The 20,726-nt window shown below is 40.7% G+C and overlaps 1 protein-coding gene across 1 annotated transcript in view; it reads left to right on the forward strand.

The window, feature by feature from the left end:
* Window positions 1-20,726, forward strand: part of DNAH11 (dynein axonemal heavy chain 11) — a 725,796-nt gene that overhangs the window by 99,756 nt on the left and 605,314 nt on the right. Inside the window, exons 3-6 of the mRNA XM_029589065.1 lie at window positions 1,362-1,558; window positions 7,645-7,831; window positions 8,666-8,765; window positions 12,755-12,966. Of these exons, the coding sequence (XP_029444925.1) occupies window positions 1,362-1,558; window positions 7,645-7,831; window positions 8,666-8,765; window positions 12,755-12,966 (696 nt within the window). The remainder of the gene's footprint in view (window positions 1-1,361; window positions 1,559-7,644; window positions 7,832-8,665; window positions 8,766-12,754; window positions 12,967-20,726) is intronic.

Below are 20,726 nucleotides of genomic sequence, written 5' to 3' on the forward strand. Positions count from 1 at the left end.
TAGATGTTACATATCCACATACTTTACTGTTCATGTGGGGCATGCTGTTTCATTGCGACAACTATACTAGCTAAGAGATTTGCTGTATTCTAGGTAGGGGGTTGGGTGGGGGGGCGGGCTGGGAGTATAAAAATGTTTGGATAATCTGACTATCTCTGCAGAGATGTAGCTGTATGAAAATTACTGGCATGTATATTATTGTTTGTCAAAATAAAAAGTTAAATTACAAAAAAAAACCAAAACAAACAGCTAGTGTAGCTGGGTTTATAAAAGGTTTAGATAAGCTCCTGGAGGGAGAGTCCATAAACTGCTATTAATCATGTTGATTTAGGGAGTTGCCACTTATTACTGGCATCAGTAGCATGGGATCTATTTAATGTTTGGGTACTTGCCAGGTAATTGTGACTTGAATTGGCCACTGTTGGAATCAGGATGCTGGGCTTGATGAACCCTTGATCTGACCCAGTAAGACAACTTCTTATGTTCTTAATTCTGAGCTATCTATCACATCCTATCCTAGGTGGGGTTAGAATGCAGTCTGAAGCTTTAACATTGAAAAAGCATGCATGTTTGTGAAGGACTTCATCCTGCTTGATTTGCAAAGCTTTTGTTGAGCTAAGAGCAAACCACGGTAATCAAAAATAAGACCCTTTCATGTTTTGGATTTCTACATATATTTAAGCCATTCCTAACTTCTGTATAGCATACTCTTTAACTACCTTCTAATTATGATACTGTTGAATGAAAGATTTTTTTTCCCTCATTGATTACCTAGGTATTTAGGATTTCTGAGTGCTTTTCAGCATATTTAAGTGAGGAAAGGTGGACAGGCATTTTTTTGTGTTTTACCCATAGACTTGACATAACAGAAGCATGCTTGTGTTTCTCCATCTACTGCCATAAGTGGGAGACATCAGGAGAGTGACTCTGCATATTCGAAAAGGGAAGATGTAGGTCATGCATATTGTAATGAATCAGATATATGATTCTGAGGGGGGGATGACAAGATGGGACCTGAAAGCCATATAAAGTAGGAATCCTGAGAAATGCAAGGCGCCAGAAGTCGCTGAATATCTTAATGCTGCAAATTCTTGTTAAGTCCCAAGTTTGGGGAAATTGAGCCCAGCCCATAGTGTCTTTTTTTTTTTTTTTTTTCCTTCCTAGTGATTTATTCTAAATAAAATGTTAGGCAAAGATAAACATTATCAGATCTTCATGGATCGCTGATTTCTGTAAGCAGGCTTACAGAAGCTTAGATGGATTCTTAGACCGATTTCGTTGTGCAGAATGAACAGAAACTGAATGCAGTGAAGCGTTCTGAGGTTGATGTACTTCCTCATTTCCTGCCCATTCTTTTTCAGGTGTTGGTGCCAGTTCTTTCGAACAAGAAGAATCACAGGTCTTGGCCACGTTTCGTTTCACAAGATATGGAACACCATGTGGAGAACATGCGGAATAAGGTGCATGTTGTAAAGGGTCTGATGTCTGGACGAACTCTTCTCCCCATTCCCACTGTTGCAGCAAAGATTGATGCCTGCCAAACTTATTGCAATAATAAGTAAGGAATGATGAAAAGTGTGTGCTCTGACTGGTGCTGTCTTTGGAAAAACTTGTTTCTTGTTTCATAGTTTAGGAGCACATGCATTGTGTAACCTGCATGGTTGCTTTGTAGTTATTATTGAACAAAATGTTACGGGTATGTTTCACTAATTTATATCTGTGATTGATTAAAGTTCCCATGGACAGTAATAATTTAGCCCCCTAATATGGTAAAATGGGCACATCTATTCCAGTACTTATTTGATAAATTTAGATCAGATATGTATTTACAACTTTTATAAAACTGCTTTCCATAGCAGTGTACTTGGTTTAGCGGCCAAGAGAGCAGGGGCAATCGAGGGTCCCAGGGCCAATCCTTCAGCTTTCTCCCACTCCAAACCAGTTCCAGGCCCCAGGACAGTGTTCTTTTCCAATGGGGGGAGGACTAAATCCTTCGAGACAGGGGTGACGTTTTGGTTGTTTTCGGGGGGGGGGAGAAACCATTCTCTTCACTGTTAAGGGATGTAGTATCAGCAGAAACTTTGGAGGCTCCAATTCAGTGTCCAAAAGTAAACATTTACTGTCTGAGTTCTTAAGTAGCAAATTTGCACTGTTCACATCAGGTTTTGGCATAAGGTGAAGTTTACAGTTCTCCAATTTTATCTGTGCAAGTGTCTCTTACCCTCCAGTTCTTGGAAAAGTAAGGTCCCCAATTGGACAGGTTATCCTTAGTTTGGACTGAAAAACCCCTCCAAACATATGGATGGAAAAACGGATTACAGTCTTTCCACAGTCTCCCCAAAGCATTTCTCTGAGTGAAGACTCTGGTTGAGTGTCCTCAGATTAGAATTATAGGTCTTACTCACAGTTCTCCTTAGTTGTCACAATGGGATTTTTCTTAGGAAAAGTCTAGTAACTGGGAACACAGCAGCTCACTACTAATGTCCCTTCTTCAGGTAGGAAGAGTGGCCACAAACTTCCTCCTGGGAATTCAGCAAAAATCTTAACAAAACTGGAAAAAATCTCAGAAAAACTTGCAGTGAGTCACCTCTGGTCCAGACCCCTCTGTGAGGGCTGGAGAGCATTGGAGTCTTTCCTGTCCCCTGATCTATTCTAACTGGTGGATACCCCAAAATCCTCCAGCCAGAGATATCAGGGCTCTCGCAAGAAGGAAATCTAAAAAAATTGCAAAAACATCAAGTCTCAATCAAAATATGGAACTAGCATTTATCCCCTTCCCACTAGGATATTGGCCCAACTTGAGAAACCCAGTACCCAAGCAGGGGAACAAACTTAAAAACACACTCCTCCTCTCTCTAGCTCCTAATCGAAATGCCACACTAAGCTATGCTGTAGGCTGCTTTTATAGTACTAGGGAGTTGGCCATCCTAGTACCCTTGGTGGAGGGGCTGTTCCAAATGGTACGCCCCTCCCTCCACTATCTTGTGGTTGATTTAAAACAAAAAAACACAGGCGGCCATGTGCGTGTGGTTCCGAGCATGTGTACATGGGCATGACTATTTTATAACACTCATGCATCGGCGTGTGTGTTATAAAATACGATATTCGCGCACACATACGCACCCAAATTTTTTTTTTTTAATTTAATATTTATTAATTTTCAATATTCACTTCCAGCAAATATAATACAATATGTAGATTAACATCCATCATATAATTTTTTAAAATAATAAGACTTTTCATCTCTTACTCAGTCATTCATAACATATTTTTATCTACTATTCCAAGAAATTGGGGGAGACTTTAAACATGGCGGTTTACAAGAAATTTTTACATAATTTGAAAAAGCATATTGACCGTCGTGAGAATGCAACAGAAACTTCTATATTAGCTACGATAACTACAGGTTCTGGGGGTTACTGGGCTCAAGAAACCTCTGTAGTTGGGCAGGTTCAAAGAAAATGTATTTCGCATTTAAATGCTTAATTACACATTTGCTGGGATACCTCAGACTAAAACTGGAACCTTTGGCCACAACATCAGACCTGAATGCCAAGAATTTCTTATGTCTCTCTTGTGTCATTCGGGATATATCCGGGTATATCCAGATTTTGCTCCCATAATATACTACCTCTCTATTTCTCATATATCTTTTTAAAATAAGATCCCTATCTGAAGGAAAAGTACATTGAAGAAATAAAGTCATTCTTTTCTTAATTTCTGTTTCAGTAGACATTTCCAAAATCTGAGTCAAATTCAATGCTTTTTCTTCCTTATTCGGTAAATAATATACTTTTGAGATCACTGGTAATCCCTCAGATGGAATCTTCAAGATCTTTATCATGTACTCTTTCAACATATCATATGCGGATATTTCTTTTATATATGGGAAATTCAAAACCCGAAGGTTCAGGTATTTAATTTGATTTTCCAAGTTCTCTAGTTTCTTCACACTTATATTCTCTACTCTCATAGTTTCCAATTGAACTTTTTCCATACGTTGTTCCATTCCTTGTAAGGTATTAGTATGGTCCATTAAGTTTTTCTCCAGATTCAGTATCTTACTATTAGATTGTAGAGTAACATTGGTCAAGTCCATAACTGCCTTCTCCAGGCCTTTTATTGCATGCCACAACGACTCCAGTGTAAACGTCTTCGGCAATTCAGCAGGCGTGTACGTCCCCAGCAGGGGCCTTTGAGCCATTTCTTCCCCCCCCCCCCCCCTGTAGTTTCCCCACTCACAATCTCCCTGATAGCATTTTCTTCCTCGTCTGTACTGGCTTGGGGTAAGTTACTCTTCAAAATATTTTCAGTTGCAACAGTTCCAAGCATTAATTGTAATTCGGGTGTACTTACCCCTCCAAGCACAGCTTCAGATGGAATCGGGGAGGGGGGGTTATCGGAGCGCCGGGACTAAGGGTGACTTCTTTAGCCAGCAAGGCCGAGATCCGCCCAAAATCAGCGTTTGCAGCGGCTGCTTCCACCGGCGTTTTTCCTGCTGCCTCAGCGGCGAAATACGTTTCAATCCGTGTCTGGCCAGCTTCCGAGATCGGCGACGAAGATGAGGCTATCGCCTCTCGGAGCTTGGCTTTTCTCTTTGAGTGAGGCATCTTGTAAAGCAAAGTTTTCTAGGAAATCACGGAGCGAGCGTCTTTCGCAGCCTTTCACTCGGCGGCCATCTTGCTCCCCAGGAAGCCATACGCACCCAAATTTATAATTGGTTCACGCATGTATGGTCGGATGTCTGTTACTTGCGCAATGGGAGGGGATCTTCGGGATTGCCGGATGCGCTTCATTTTGGTCCAGGCCCATGCTGCTCAGTTCTTTATGGAGCATGGTCTTCTCTTTCTGAGTGCCCCACTGTACATTACTTCCTGTTTCAGGCTGTGTAGGTGGGAAGAAGAAAGGGCCATGCTGCTGATGTTGCCAGCTTCCACTAATGCTGCGGCCATTCCTGCCTATACAGAATAGCAGCAGTGTTAATGGAAGAATATCTGCAGCTCACTGTGATGGAGGAGAGGGAGGGAATATACTTGGGAGCTTTGGTTTATAGTCACCCTGAGATTTCATCCATTAGTTGGGGTAAGGACAGGCTTTGGGGTATGCACACAAGCTTTCTCCTCTCATGCATACATACTCTTAACACACTCACAATTTCACTTTCATGCTCATTTTCACAGACCTGTTTGCTCACATTCCTCACATTCACACCCTCTCCTTACCAGCAGCAGCAATCTCCTCCTTTGAGCATCCCAGCAGTCATGAACCTTCTCCATCTTCTTTCGACAATGCCCTTTGTCTTCTGCTTCTGCTGGGGAGATGGGATGCCCCCTTCTTCCTGCCCCACCAGACAATCATAGACTTCCTCCCTTCTTCCTATTTTCACTGGTGGAAGAAGGGTGAAGGCTTCCAATTGGCCTGTAGAGGCAAGGAGGAACCTTCTGTTTGGTTACGGCATGCACACAGGCTGTTTCAAAATGGAAGCATGATACTGGAGATTTTCAGGTTTTGGCCTGGAGCTCCTGCAGTTTCATTAGATTTCCAGAGTCTCTGGGTCAAATCTGGAGAATTCCCATGTATGGGAGAGAAGCACAACCAGGGCAGTGGGACACCAGGAGCTGCGACATACTTGCTGGTGCTTGGCGACCCACTGGTTGAGAATCGCTGCTATATGTGTATGGAGACAGGCTGTTAGTTGATCACTGCAAATAGTTATTTCAGTTTACTAAATTGGATCAATTTGGTTAGTGAGTTGAATTTTTTTTGTCTTCCTTAATGACCATAAAATAGTTGTTGTTGCTTTAAATTCTGTTTTCAATTAATTGGATCTTTGTTTTCAACATCCATTTTCAGTTCTCCTTACCTCTTGTTTTAATCCTCAATGGTAGTAGAAAGCTATGGTGCACTTTTCATCCCCTTTCTCCACAATCTGTGTCACTTTTTTCTCCCCTAATGCTCTACAACCTTTGTTCTTCACACTACTTACGTGCTTGCCTTTCTCCCGCCCCCCCCCTCCTTCTTCCATTCCTGCTCTCCTTCCCCCTTCCCTGTTATTTTGTAATTTCTCTTTCCTTGCTACAAGAGTTGACTGTAAACCGGCATGATGTGCCCTACGAATGTCGGTATATTAAAAATTCATAAATAAATAAATAAATAGTGTCCTTGTTATTGCCCTGTCCAAATGCGATAGTGCCTCAGACACTCGCCAATCTACAAACTCCTCTAGGAGAGATCCCAGATGGTAATTTGAGATACAGTGGTCCACATGATTTACTACTCTTCTGTTTGTCAATCTGGACTCCCACATCTTCCAAGTTCACTGTGATTTGGTTCAGTTCATCTGAATAGTCACCCTTAAACTGTCTCTGGAATGGGTATCTCCCCAACATCCTCTTCAGTAAACACAGAAGCAAAGAATTTGTTTAGTCTCTCTGCAATGGCCTTATCTTCCCTAAGTACCCCTTTAACCCCTCGATCATCTAATGGTCTAACCAACTCCCTCAGGTTTTCTGCTTTGGATATATTTTAAAAAGTTTTTATTATGAGTTTTTGCCTTTAGGGCCAACTTCTTTTCAAATTCTCTCTTAGCCTATCTTATCAATGTCTTACATTTAATTTGCCAATGCTTATGCTTTATCCTATTTTCTTCTGATGGGTTCTTCCAATTTTTGAATGAAGATCTTTTAGCTAAAATAGCCTCTCTTACCTCACTTATTAGCCATGCTGGTAATTTTGACCTTCCTTCCACCTGCCTGGAATACACCTGGACTGCGCTTCTAAGATGGTATTTTTTAACAATGCACAAAGGAAACACTTGTTTGCTTTATCACAAATAACCCTTTTATTAATACATTATTGTATACAAACAACACTATTGGATCCTATTTGTTTTGCCCACCCTAGGCTTCCTCAGGGACTATAACAATAATTTTTCCTAATAGGAGAAGCAATACATAAGTACAATTAAAGTACACTGCTATACATTCTAATTCTCCTATCTTATTCTTAGACTTCTGGCATAGCATACAAACATTTCAAAGTGTGTTTTTTAACTCGGGTGATTCTTTAATTATCGGCACTTAGACTACTTTTCTTATTGGAACCTCACTGTTGGGATGCCCTAACTCCAATGCTTCATTAGTATCATTCGAAGATACCTCCCTCCGAAATATGCGCTGCTGAGTGACTGTTGGCTTTCCCCTTTGATTTAGTTTAAAAGCTGTTCTATCTCCTTTTTAAAGGTTAGCGCTAGGAGCCCGATTCCATTCTGGTTCAGTTGAAGCCCTTCCCTTTGGAAAAGACTCCCCCCCCTTCCCCAAAAGGTTCCCCAGTTCCTTTCAAAACTGAATCCCTCTTCCTTGCACCATCGTCTCACCCACACATTGAGACTCCGGAGCTCTGCCTTCCCTTGGGGATCTGAGAATGCTACCCTGGAAGTTCTGGAGTTCAGCTTTCTACCGAAGAGCCTAAATTTGGCTTCCAGAACCTCCATCCCTGCATTTACCAACACAGCAGTTGCCTCAGCCTCCATCCTGATTTGCCATCAATTATAATTTTATTATAATAGACATGTTTCTATCAGTTTTTCCTTATTGTCATACCTTTTCAGAACGTTTGCTTGGTTTTTTTTTTTATTTCTTACAGACAGGAGTATGATAGAATAGCCCTCCATGCATTTGAGTCTGTGATTATTCAGTGGGCTCAGCAGATAAGGGATGTAGTCAGAAAAGATTCTTCACAGCTTCTTCGCCAGGGATTCAATTCAGGGCCTGAAACTGAGCTGAACTTCTGGAAGACCAGGAAAGACAACCTCTTAAATATATATAAGCAGGTGAGCTAATCCTACAATTTCTTTTTATAGATGTTAAAATACTTTTACCAGGAAACTCCCTTGCAAATCACTTTCTTGCCCACTTTCGGGGCTCGAAAAGAAGCTTAATGAATCAAGCTGTAAGTGGGAAGGATTCCAGTGCTTGAATATGCATCAGTTGTTACTTTGTTTTCAACTGTATATTCATATTTCTAAACTTTGTGGCATATTTCAGGTGTTTTGGAAAAGACCCTGAAGGCTTTGTCCAGCAGTATGTAAAATTTGCTGGCTCATAGCAACTAGACAATTCCAACATTTTTACTTCCAAAACACACAGCCTGATTGGTTTAGTGATTTGTATATTTCTTCTTTTGGGAAAGAAGCATATTATTTAGCACATTTCCACTTGCTGAGCAGATAAACTGGAGGTATCTACCCTTTTCTCTGTATATGTCACGCCATAATAATATGGTGGGAAAATTTCCATCTGGCTAATTAATAAAATGTTCCACTGTCAGAGAGAGATGTAAAAAGCCCCCTTAAAAAAAAAAAAAAAAAAAAAAAAGGAAGTAATTAAAATGCATTGACCTACAAATGTGAGAGCTCTTATTGATCTAGTTTGCTTGTATTTTGTTGTTGGATGGAATGGTAGATGGATGACAGAGTTGGGAAGGTGCAGGCCTTGCTTTCTACCTCACAAAATTCATGAAAAAAAAGTTGGCCATTATTGAAAATTCTTTATTCAGATAGGAGGGAAACATTTCTTAAAATCCTTTATAAATTTTACTTGATGAATATATATGCATATATATATATATATATTTTTTTTTTTTTTTTTTTTTTTTGCCTTTCTAGCTCCAGGCTCCGGTTATTCAAGAGATGGCTAAATCACTAGAGGACAAGGAAAGCAGCTATTACCCCACATTCAAAAATCTTTTCAAGGAGGTTGTGAATGGTAAAAAAAAAAAAAAAATGTTCTTGGTGTCTCTCTTGTTTAGTCATGTATGATGTGGTGAAGAATTTGTAATAAACTGTAGTGCTCCAGTGAATTGGGTAAATGCTTTTGAGCATACTTTATATTTACCTTTTCATACCATGGGACATTTTATGATGTCAGTGAGGGCTTAGGGTTCCAGAATGTATCAGTCAAAAAGCAAGAGAACCAGAAAAGTCCAAAAGTGACAAAGTAGTGTAGATAGTCCCAGAAAAAAACCTGGAACTTGCCCACATCTTTGTATGAAAATGCCTACAGGTTTTCAATGACTCATGAGACCAGGCAAGGTTTTGCCAGAGTTTGTGAGATGGTGAAATAGCCATTCTCTGTCTTACAAAATATACTTCATAAAATTACTATAAGACCTGAGTTTCAGTAACTCTGATCATGACCAGTTAGGCACACATATAGTTGTGCTTTTTATTTGAAGCAGTCTCTTGTTGGTCAAGTCATTTTAGATGAGATTAAGACTAAAGGGGTCAATTTTCAAATAGCTGCCACTTAACATTATATTTAAGTGAATTTACAGATGAACCTAACTTGTTCTAGGTTTTCAGAATTTTGACTGCTTAGATTTAAGCCATTACACCTGGGTTGCCCAATCAAACTTAGCCAGATAGCACTGATCATCAGCACTAATTGGTTAAGCCTTCTTAAAAAAAAAAAAAAAAAAAAAAGTAAACAAGCTGCGATTTCTCCCCTCTGTGTTCTCTCCTTCCTGGCACCAGATGAAAATTTGAAACCACCCCAAGCCATAATCTTCTGTTTTCTCTCTCCTGGCAGCCCATCCCCAGCCACTACAGCTACTAGACATATGCATGCAGCACTGTACAGACTCGCATTTGTAGGTGGCAAAGTAACGAGTAGAAAGGTGTACATGATCATTGCATTCTTAAGGAAAGAAGTCATGCGGCTGCATTTTGAATAAATTGCAGTGGAGAAAAGCTGATTTAATGGGAAGCTAGCAAAGAGATAGTTGCATTTGTCTAAGCAAGAGGTGTTAAAGGAATAGATGAGCATTTTGTTAGCAGGCTTAAAAAGGAAGGGACTGCATTTAACTATGTTATAGAGAGAGAACTGACACAATTTAGCAGTATTTTGAATGCACATAGCGAAGGAGAAAGAGACATCAAAGATTGACACCAAGGTTATGGGCTGAAAGAACTGGGAGAATGAGTGTGCCATCCACAGAAAAAGAGGGGAGAGGGGATGCAGACTTGTCAGGGGGGTAGGGGCAGAAAAAAGTTCCATTTTGGACATGTTAAGTTTAAGGTTGTGGCAGGACATCCAGGTGGTGGTGATAAGACAATCAGGCTGACATTTGGGACTGGATTTGTGAAGGAGATTGTGGCATAGAAAGAGAAATCTTGGAATCATCAGCTTAAACCATTGGAGGAAATCAAAGTGCTGAGGGAAGAAGTGTCTCTATGACAGATGAGGGCCCAGGACAGAGCCTTGAGGCACACCGAGCAATAACAGAATAATCATGGAGGGAGATCCACCAGAGAATGCAGTAAAAGCACAACGGGAGAAGTAAGAAAACCAGGACAGAGCAGAGTCCTGAAATCCATTCGGATGTAGTGTCTCGAAGTAGACAGCAATCCATGATGCCAAAAGCAGCTGATAAGTCAAGGAGGATGAGGACTGAGTTAAGGTCCTTGACTTTGGCCATAAAGAGGTCACTGGAGACTTTAGTGAGAGCGGTTTCTGTGGAAGGTAGAGGTTGAAAGCCAGACTGGAGCAGATCCAGACTGTCGAGATAAAGTCAAAACAGCAGAAATGAATGGCATGTTCAACTAGTTTGGATGCAAAAAGGAGGAGGGAAATGGGATAGCATGGAAGGTATGTCTCATGAAGGTATTTTGAGGAGTAATGCGATCACAGCATGTTTGAAGGAAAAGAGAACAGACCCAGTGGCAAGTGATTGATGAGGAAAAGATGATTGCATGGAAGGTAGAAATGAAGAGGCGGGTGGGATGTGTCAGAGAAACAATTAGTGAGTTTGGAGGATGTGTCAGAGAAACAATTAGTGAGTTTGGAGGAGGAGAAAGAATGGGCAGTTTCTTCCACCTTGATTTCAGAAAATGAAGAAAGCCACAATCCTCTCTCCTTCATCTCCAGGTTCTGGCATGCCTCGGAATCTACCAAACTTACCCCAAGAAAACCCTCAGCCAAGCCGACAGAACAGCTCATGCCGTCTTGGTATCCATCATTTCTAATTCTTCTTGGGTGCCAGGAGGAATAGGAAAGTGGGGGTGGAGGAGGTTACAGCTAGGGGAAGCTTTTTTTAAAAAAAAATATTTATCAGATGTCAGTAGGGAGAGTATCATGCTTCAGGGAGGTTTTTACTTATTAGTCTCAGGGAAAGGTATCTAAGCAGAGCACCTAGACTTGGCCAGCCAAGATAAGTGGCTAGTGATGAAATCAGGGCTAGCTATTCAACTTTCTCTCCCTGAATTAACTCCATTCCCAGACCCACCCAGATTTGGAACAATTTAAATATAGCTGCATAGTGAAAATTGACCCCATATTGGGGCAGATTTTCTTGGGCTACACGCATATGCGCGCGTATGTCCCGGGGCACCGAAAAAGGGGCATTCTGGGGGCAGGGCCGTGGGTGGGGTGCCGGCCCAGGGGCATTCTGGGGGCAGGTCCGAGGCCTCCGGAACAGCTGCCGTGCCGGGGGATGGCATGCCGGCAGCCAGCTGGCGTGCGCAAGTTATGCCTGCCCGGAGGCAGGCGTAACTTCAACGATAATGGTGGGGGGGGGGGGGTTAGATAGGGCTGGGGGGTGGGTAAGGGAGGGGAAGGTGGGGGGGGCGGAGGGAACGGAGGAAGCCTGTGCGGCTTGGCACTCACAAGTTGCACAATTGTGCATCCCCTTGCGCGCGCCAACCCTGGATTTTATAACATGCGCGCGGCATGTTATAAAATTGGGCGTAGATTTGTTCGCGCCGGGTTGCACAAACAAATCTACGCCCGCGCGCAGGTTTGAAGATCCACCCCACTGTGTTTAAAAACAGGTGAACATATCTATATGTACGGCATAAGCACAGAGAATTTCCTAGTGGCAGGAGGAAGACATCTATTTAATTGACAAAGTAAAAGTGTTTTTAATTAAATTTAACTTAAACTACTTTGTATCTTTGAATCGCTTTCCCCATCCAAGTCGGCCTCTTGATGTCCTTGTCACTATCAGTACTGCACACGTTTGTTTGGAAGTATGGGGCAAGTGAAAGTTTGCTTTATTTTGCAGATGAATTTCAACTTTTTTGTTGTTGTTAATTGTGCACTAGACCTGGCCTGCAAAAGCTGTGAGTTTAGGAACCACATTGACTTGGAAACTCCATCTCTAGAATAGCACACTTTGGGTCAGATTTGCTAAAGGTATTTTTTTTTCCATAGATAATACAAGGGGAGAGAGCTGCCTTTAAATATGGATTCTAGTATAGTACTGTCAAAATCAAGAAGAGCACATGTATTTTCACTTGTCACTGCCTTGCTGACCTGAATTGCTCCTGTAAGCATAGGGGCGAAACTTGACAAATTTTTAAAACATCACAACCATATAATTTTGAATTGATACTAGAAAGAATATTACGAATTGCCATGTATACATTGGAAATATGGCTTCCATTACATGGATATTACAACAAATAAACAACCTCTACCCCCTAAATTATACATATCTGTACACCATAGTGTGGACATCTGTAAACCTTCTAATTGGTGCTATGACTTACAATTTGAAAACGTTCAAGATGATTAAACAGCCTGGCAGTCGGTTGGCAACATGTTGTATAGTGGCGTTGTTGGTGATCCAAAAAACATAACTGCTATGATTTTATCCTTTCTTAAAAAATCTTTATTTGTATTTCTGAATGAAATAACCATTGTACCTGCTGACTTGCTTCCTCTGTTCTGTTTGTTTCTTATTCTTTTTTCCAAAGCACTTGTTGAAGCTCAAAATGTTGAGTTGTATCTGAGACCACTGAGACGTCATATTGAGTTTCTGCAGGAGGCCGAATTCCCACAGATCCACGTTTTATTTCCACCTTTATTTCATACCATATGCTTGATTTGGAGCCACTCCAAGTTTTACAACATTCCTGCACGGATTATAGTTCTTCTGCTTGAGTTTTGCAATCTGATCATTGACCAGGTAGCTGAGCATGGAGTTTGTGGTGTTCAAATGACAGTAAATGAGGACCAGCCAGTATGTGTTTAATATTAACAACAAGAGGCTGGGAGTTTTCAGGTTACTTTTGTGTGACAAAATGTTTTAATAGTTTTTTTTTGTTTGTTTTACTATCCATGCCCGATCATAGCTGAATAACTGTGAGCATCAATTATGTGATTTCAGTTCATGCTGGAGATCTTTGAGGGTACTAGTTTTATATTACAAATGAAACAGGTTCTTCTTTGTCTAAAAATGAATAGGTATTCTTTAAAAATACAGTACAGCAGAGCTTTGCAAATTGCTTTTTCTTGCAGAGGTAATTTTAATTCAGTTTATCATTTTAACAGTAGCTGCTCGCTTTATCAAACTACAGAATTATGGTAATGAAATGTACTCTTTTAAAAGGGGATAGACATTTGTACCCCTAGTTTTTTACTGCTTCTTAACATACTAGCTTAGATGTTCTCAGGGGCTTAAATCTCCCTTTGCTCTTTCTTTTATTAATTTGTATATTTGTAGCTGGTATATATTGCACTGGTTATGCAGTAATATATTTTTCATAATCAGCCTGAGCGGTTACTATCACCAAAGTAAATGAGTGTGCTGATCAGAATATTACATTGCATGTAAAGTGTGCTTTTTCTCCCTGCGTGGAATAAATATGCAAAGCGACTTGCTAGCATTTGAAAATTACTCAACCAAATATTTGCATAATTTGGGCAACCAGGACTATCTGGCCTTTGTTTTGCTTGCACTCTCCTTCACAGAGTCTCACGTGAACATAATTACCTCACAGAGAAATACAGACTCCTAAATCAGATATCAAGGGCTACAACTTTATTAACCGACAAATATAAGATATGTAATATCTATGCCAGCCAAACCAGTGGCATAGCCAGAATTGATTTTTTGGGTGGGCACAAGTTTAACATGGGTGGGCTATAGGCATGCAGGTCTGAGACCTACTAGTTGTATTCTTATTGACAAATAATGCCATATATTGCACCTACAATGGCTTTCTAAGTAGTTTGCAACAGCCATTATGCATCATGCATGAAACATCAAAATATTTTACCTCAATTATTTCAAGCACTTACCAGGATTAAACATTTCTTATTAATCTGTAGCAATTTATTTTCAATTTATTGCAGTTTATAAACGCACAAGTATATCTTATAAAAAGCAAAGAAAACAAACATTCAGATCCAATCATGTAACAAAACAATGTATTCTTTCATGAATCCTCTTTGCAGAAAGCCAGAAATCATCATAACTACAATAAAATAGCATTAATCATTAGAACAGGTGCAGCGCAGAGCTAGGACAATTCATGTTACAACTAACATGAAAAAAAAAAAAATCAAATTCTGGTGTCTCCTCAGCCAAAAATATCCCTCCACTGCTAGCTTGTGAAGTAACACAAACTCCTGCAAAGAAAGAGACATCTAGAACCTTGCCATCGAGTCACAGCACTGATTCTCAGGATTCAAGTAACTGCAACCTTATGAAAAAGCAGCAATGCAAATATAATACCAGGCCCTAGAACATTAATACATCACCTATTGGAATAACAGAGCAAGCTGCACTACTACAGAGAAACTACATACGAGCAGAAATACTGCACTTCAGTCACATACAGACAGGCAACCTAATATAGAAGTAAGGACGACAAATTAGAAACAGAAACGTGCAGACGATACCAAAATAGCCTGAGAAACCAGACTCTGAACAGCAGAATGCTGAAGAAAGAGCCTTGCAGCTCTGGCCCCTCCTCTTCGCCGTATGCATCATCTGGTGTAGTACTGCCATCACCTGAGCCTCCACTCTATCCTAGGGAGCCTTGTCAGGTAATGACCACATCCAGTTACACGAAAGTCTCACCAAGGTCTTCCAGTGTTTGCTGCTAGCCTGGAAAGGCAAATCTACACTGCTCTGACCAAGTAATGACTCTACTATTCTACTCACCCCCACCTGACTCCCTTCCACATAGCAAGCAAAGCAACACAAATTATCCTATATGAAACAAGGATACATGGGAGCATTGCACATTGCTGCAAGGGCTGCAAGAGAGGGAGGATATTGTGTTCATCCTTTAATACTCCACAGCAGATCTGCACATCTCCACATGTCACACCATCAATAATCGGGGATCTTTCCTGCCATGTGGCACAAGCCATTCGGAGAACATTAGCCATGCATATCCATTTTTCTGTGCAAATATTTGGGTGAGGAGGTGGTCAGAGATCAATCCTGGCACCAAGTTTTCTACAAAAGCCAGGATTCAGCCCAGCAACTAGTCATAATGTGGGCAATAAGGACTGTCTGGTCTTTCTCTGTCAAACATTATTTTTCCAACTCTCACATCAGAGTAGTCACTAGACAAAGAAATATTATAGGCGTATCTCGAATATCAAATGCCATAACTTTATTAAAAGTATAAGAAATGTGCTGTAATCTGAACTAAGTCTCAGAATATATCAGAGTTCCTACCAGAATACAAAAAAGCCTCATTTTATTTCTGTTCTATTGGATTAAATTACACTCATAAAAGATAAATTCAGTAGTTATCAGGGTTTACATTAAGAAAATAGCATAAGAAGCCATGCAGGGTCAGACCAAGGTGCATCAAGCCCAGCTTCATGTCTTTGGCAGTGGCCAATCCAGGCTGCTAATGTTTTATGGACATTTCCTCTGGGAACTTGTCCAAACTTATTTTTAAACCCCGCTATGCTAATCATTTTGACCAAATCCTCTGGCAACAGATTCACAGCTGAATGAAAAAATACTTTCTACTATTTGTTTTGAATCTGCTGGATTTGTTAGTTTCATCCGTTTTAGTATTTGAAAGGGTAAATAACAGTCCTCTTTATTTGTGTTCTATGATTTTATGTTCTATCTGTCACTTTCCAGGCTGAAGAGCCATAGCCTGCTCTCATCATAGGATAGATGTTCATCCCTTTTATCATTTTTGGCATCCTCCTCTGCACCTTTTCTAGTCCTTGTCTTTCTTGAGATGGGGTGACCAGTACTGCACACTGTATTCAATGTGCGGTTGTGCCATGGCTCAGTACAGAGGCAATATGATATTTTCTGCTTTATTCTGCATTCTTTTTTGGATCAGTCCTAATATTCTATTTCCTTTTTTTGACTGCCGCTGTGCAATGAGCTGAGGATTTCAGTATATTATGTATTGGTAGTGACGCCCAATACAGAAACCAGTAACGTGTACTTGTAGTTAGTATTATTTTTCCCTATGTATATAGATTTGCACTTTTCTGCATTAAATTTAATCTGCTATTCAGTTGCTCAGTCTTCTAGTTTCATCAGGTCCTTCTGTAGTTCCTCAGAATCTGCTGCTATTGAACAGTTTGAAACAATTTTGTCATTGGCAAATCTAGTCACCTCACTCATTCCTTTCTCCAAACAGGGCCGGTGCAAGGGTATTAGGCACCCTAGGCAAACCTTAGTCTGGCGCCCCCTCCCCATACACAATTTTAAATTATGCATATATAACATATTTTGCATGAAAAATGACATTCTGAGGTAAAAATAATATACAAGTTGTTGTGATAATTTCATACTGTTGTGATGCCAGCAAGAAAACTTTGCATCTTGGAATTCATATGGCATCATACCTATTGTGATGTATTTTGGCATGGTCCTCCTGTATCAACACAGTACTATTTGCCAACACTCAATAACAACCCCACCTATGAAAAAGAATCCCACAAATATTACACCAGAATCTAAAATATCAATACACCTCCTATCAGGAAAACAGAACAGGCCAAGCTACTACAGATCCCTACAGAGAAACCACATGCTAAAAGAATGCTTCATCTCAGTCTTTGCATGCAGAAAACAAACCCTCACCAAATACAGAATAAAGCCACATAAAGTATAAATAGAAATGTGCAGACAAAAACTGAACTGTAAAATGCATCATGCCAGACTCTATACAGTGTAACAATGGAAAAACAAAAATTTCACCATTCCTCGTGAAACAAATCAATAAAATCAAGATATATAAATCATCATAATTATAAAATCATACAAATAAAATAATTTCAAAACAGCTGATGAATAGAATAGCCAATAATTAAAGACTCATGCAAATTTTGAAAGCTTTACCAAACACCATTAAAATATTTCAAATAGCAGACACATCACATAATTAAAATGGTAGTCAATCAAGAAAAATGAACTTAAAAAGCCACCTTTACTTACCCTCTCCAGCAGTTCTCCTACTCCTTTTCCTTGTAGGCCAAACCAGAAGCAGCAGTAGCTGCTGAAGCTGTCCTCACAGTCCTCTTCCTTAGGGACCACAACCAGTCTTTTCTCTCTTACACTCACACACCAGTCACACCCTCAGGACCAGTTTCTGTCTCTCACAAACCAATCATCTCCCCAACCAGTCTCTCTCTCTCTCTCACTCACTCACTCACTCACACACTCACACACACACACACACCAGTCATCTCCCTGATCAGTCTCTCTCAATCACACAATGCTCTCGCTTTCTCTTACATACACACAGGCTTTTAATCACACACACATTCTATCTCACTTACACACAAGCTTAGTCACACACATGCCCTCTCTCTCAGCCACAAGTCAGCCAAAAACATACTCCATCTCTCTCGCACACACACATTGACACACACAAGCACCCTCCCTGACTCACATACACATTACACACTCACAGAAGCACCTTGCTTTCAGACTTGCAGCATGATTTTTCATTTTTACGAAAAGTGAAAGTGATGCTCCCAACCGTTAAATACGAAAACCACATTCCTATCGGAAGGCGAAATGACACCCTTTCTTCAGGTTCTGTCTTCCCAAGGGTTAGCCACCCACACCGTTCAGCTTCTCTTGTTTTACACTTTCAGGCAATAAAGCAAGTGTCTTTCTTCAAACTATCAGTCGTGTGATTATTCATGTGGGAGATATGGAACAGAAAGACATCCTTAGTCAGCTTCCCTTTTAAATGGGAAGATTCCAGTCTTAGTCATTTAAAAATATACATTTTCTAAAGGCTTAAAAAAAAAAAAAAAAAAAAAAAAAAAAGCAAAACAGTTTCAGATTGGAACTGTTCTAGTCTTCATGCTTAAATTATGCTTAAAAAACAAACAAACCACCAAACCCCACCTGGCATCAGTATCTTAAATTTGTGATTTTGCTGAGATGAACATTTTAAATACTTTTATTTTGTTTTGCTTTAGTATTTGTCTCTACCCACTTTGTTAAATTTTATTTTCCAGAAGAGGGATGCTTAAAATTCAGTAATTTCATCTTTCATCCAACTTTTCAAAAGTTGCGCTACCAGCACAAAGGTTGAGGTATATGTATTATCACATTTCATTTTTTTAAACTGGCAGATTCCTTTCTCACATACATAATACATACACACACACAGAAGCACCATTCCTTTCTCACATACACATCATGTACGCACATACAGAAGGAAGATCGGCGCAGCTGGTCTAGCTGATCATGTGGCCGAAGAAATGAAGATCGGCGCAGCCGGAGACCGGGCGCCGTGGCAGGCAGCCAGCCCCTGACTCGCCCTTCCTCCCCCCCCCCCCCCCCCAGTGCCACCTCCCGACATTCCCCTGGTGGTCCAGCAGAGGGCCCGGGAGCGATCTGCCACTCCCAGGCCCTCGGCTGCCACTAACCAGCTAAATGGCTGCCACTAATCAGTTAAATGGCACCGGTGGTCTTCAGGCTAAAGGTCACTGGCGCCATCTTGCTTAGTGGCAGCTGAGGCCCCGAGAGCGGCAGATCGTTCCCGGGCCCTCCACTGGACCACCAGGGGGGGCGTCGGTAAGGTGGCACTGGGGGGGGGGGGGGAGGCAGGGCGAGTCGGGGGCTAGCAGAATTTTGAAAGGGCACTTTTTGCCCTTTCAAAATTCTGCTGCCTGCCGCGGCGCCCCTTAAGTCTCGGCACCCTAGGCACAGGCCTAGCTCGCCTAGTGGTTTCTCTGGCCCTGTCTCCAAATAATTTATAAATATACTAAATAGGACAGGTCCCAGTACTAATCACTGTGGTACTCCACTAACAATCTTTTTCCATTTGGAAAACTGACCATTGAATCCTACTCTGTTTCTGGCCTTTAACCAGTTACCAACCCACAACAGGACACTGCTTCCTATGCCATGGCTTTGTAATTTCCTGAGGAGTCTCTCGGGGAACTTTGTCAAATGCCTTCTGAAAGACCAAATACACTAACTATTTGGCTCACCTTTATGTACATGTTTGTTTACACCTACAAAAAATTCTAAAAGATTGGTAAGACGAGTTTCCCTGCTGAAATCATGTTGACTCTTCCCCATTAAGCCATGTCTATCTATTTGGTCACTGATTTTATTTTTAAGAGTGGCTTCTATCATTTTGCCCAGTACCAATGTCAAGCTCACCATTCTATAGTTTCCGAGATCACATTGGGCATCTTCCAGTCTTCAGGAATCGTGGCTGATTTTTAAATGAAAGGTTACAGATTTCTAGTAAAAGGTTAGGGATTTCATCTTTTAGAACCCTGGGATGGATGCCACCTAGTGATTTGTTACTTCTTATTTTGTCAGTCTGATCTATTGCATCCTCCATTGTCATAGATATTTGTTTTAGTTAATCAGAATCTCCATTAAAGAATGTTTCAGGTATGGGTATGTCCCCAACATCCGCCTCCCATGAAAATCGAGGTAAAGAATTCATTTTTTTCTGCTATTTCCTTGTCCTCCCTGAGCATTCCTTTTGCTCCTTAGTCATCTAGCAGCCCACCTAACTTTCTATATTTGAAGCAAAAGAAGTTTTTGCCTCACTGGCAAGCTTTTTCTCAGTCTGTCTTGGCTTGTCTACGTTTTTACATCTAACTTCCCATTGCTTATGTTCTTGCCTTTTTTCATTATTTGGGTCTGCTTTCCATTTTTTGAATCCTGCCTTTTTAGCTTTAACACTCTCCTTTAACTCACCATTAAACCAAGATGAGAGGGCAACAGAACAGATCAGGAGAAAGAGAGGCTAAAGAGTAGTGATGAGGGTCTCATGATATCTGATGAGGTCCAATGGAGGCTTAATGTCTTTGTTTTCTTCTTTATAAAGACCCAAGTTTATATTTCACAGTTTGTTTAATGCAAATAAATGATCTTCAAGATGAAGTGTAGTTGGTTTAAACCATATATCTTTTTTTTTTCCTTCCCCATGGTTCAACTGTGGTCAGTTCTGATGTTAGATCATTGACTGAAATGCCGCAAAGATTAGGGTTCAGTCACTGGTTCCACAACCATACTCTATGGCAACACTGTCTAGCAGTTACTACAAGGTAAACTGTTTTCTTTCTTAGTGAATATGGACAAGAATCCCAGAGTCTTTTGCTTCTGACTCATGTTCCATCTTAACATCCAAAGGTCTATTAGAAAGGTGGTCTGGACATTGTTCCTATAACTTAAGCCAGCCAAACAGGGCAAAAGACATCCCCTTCTCCCCAACATGTAGGTAGCCTCTTCACCACAAGCAGGATTGACTACATGTCAGATGTCATCTAGGAGAGCACTGCTATCATCTGAACCCCTGCCATGTGTCAGCTGTGGTTCATCTGATCATACCCAGTAACTCTGTCACCTACATCAAGTGTGTTAGCCCTATCAATTGTGTCAGCAGCTCATCAAGGTCTCTCAGTATTTGCTGCTAGTTGGGCAAGGCAATTCCATACTGCCTTAAACAAGTAAGGCTTGGCTATCCC

Source organism: Rhinatrema bivittatum, chromosome 2, assembly GCF_901001135.1.
Source record: "Rhinatrema bivittatum chromosome 2, aRhiBiv1.1, whole genome shotgun sequence".
Classification (NCBI taxonomy): domain Eukaryota; kingdom Metazoa; phylum Chordata; class Amphibia; order Gymnophiona; family Rhinatrematidae; genus Rhinatrema; species Rhinatrema bivittatum.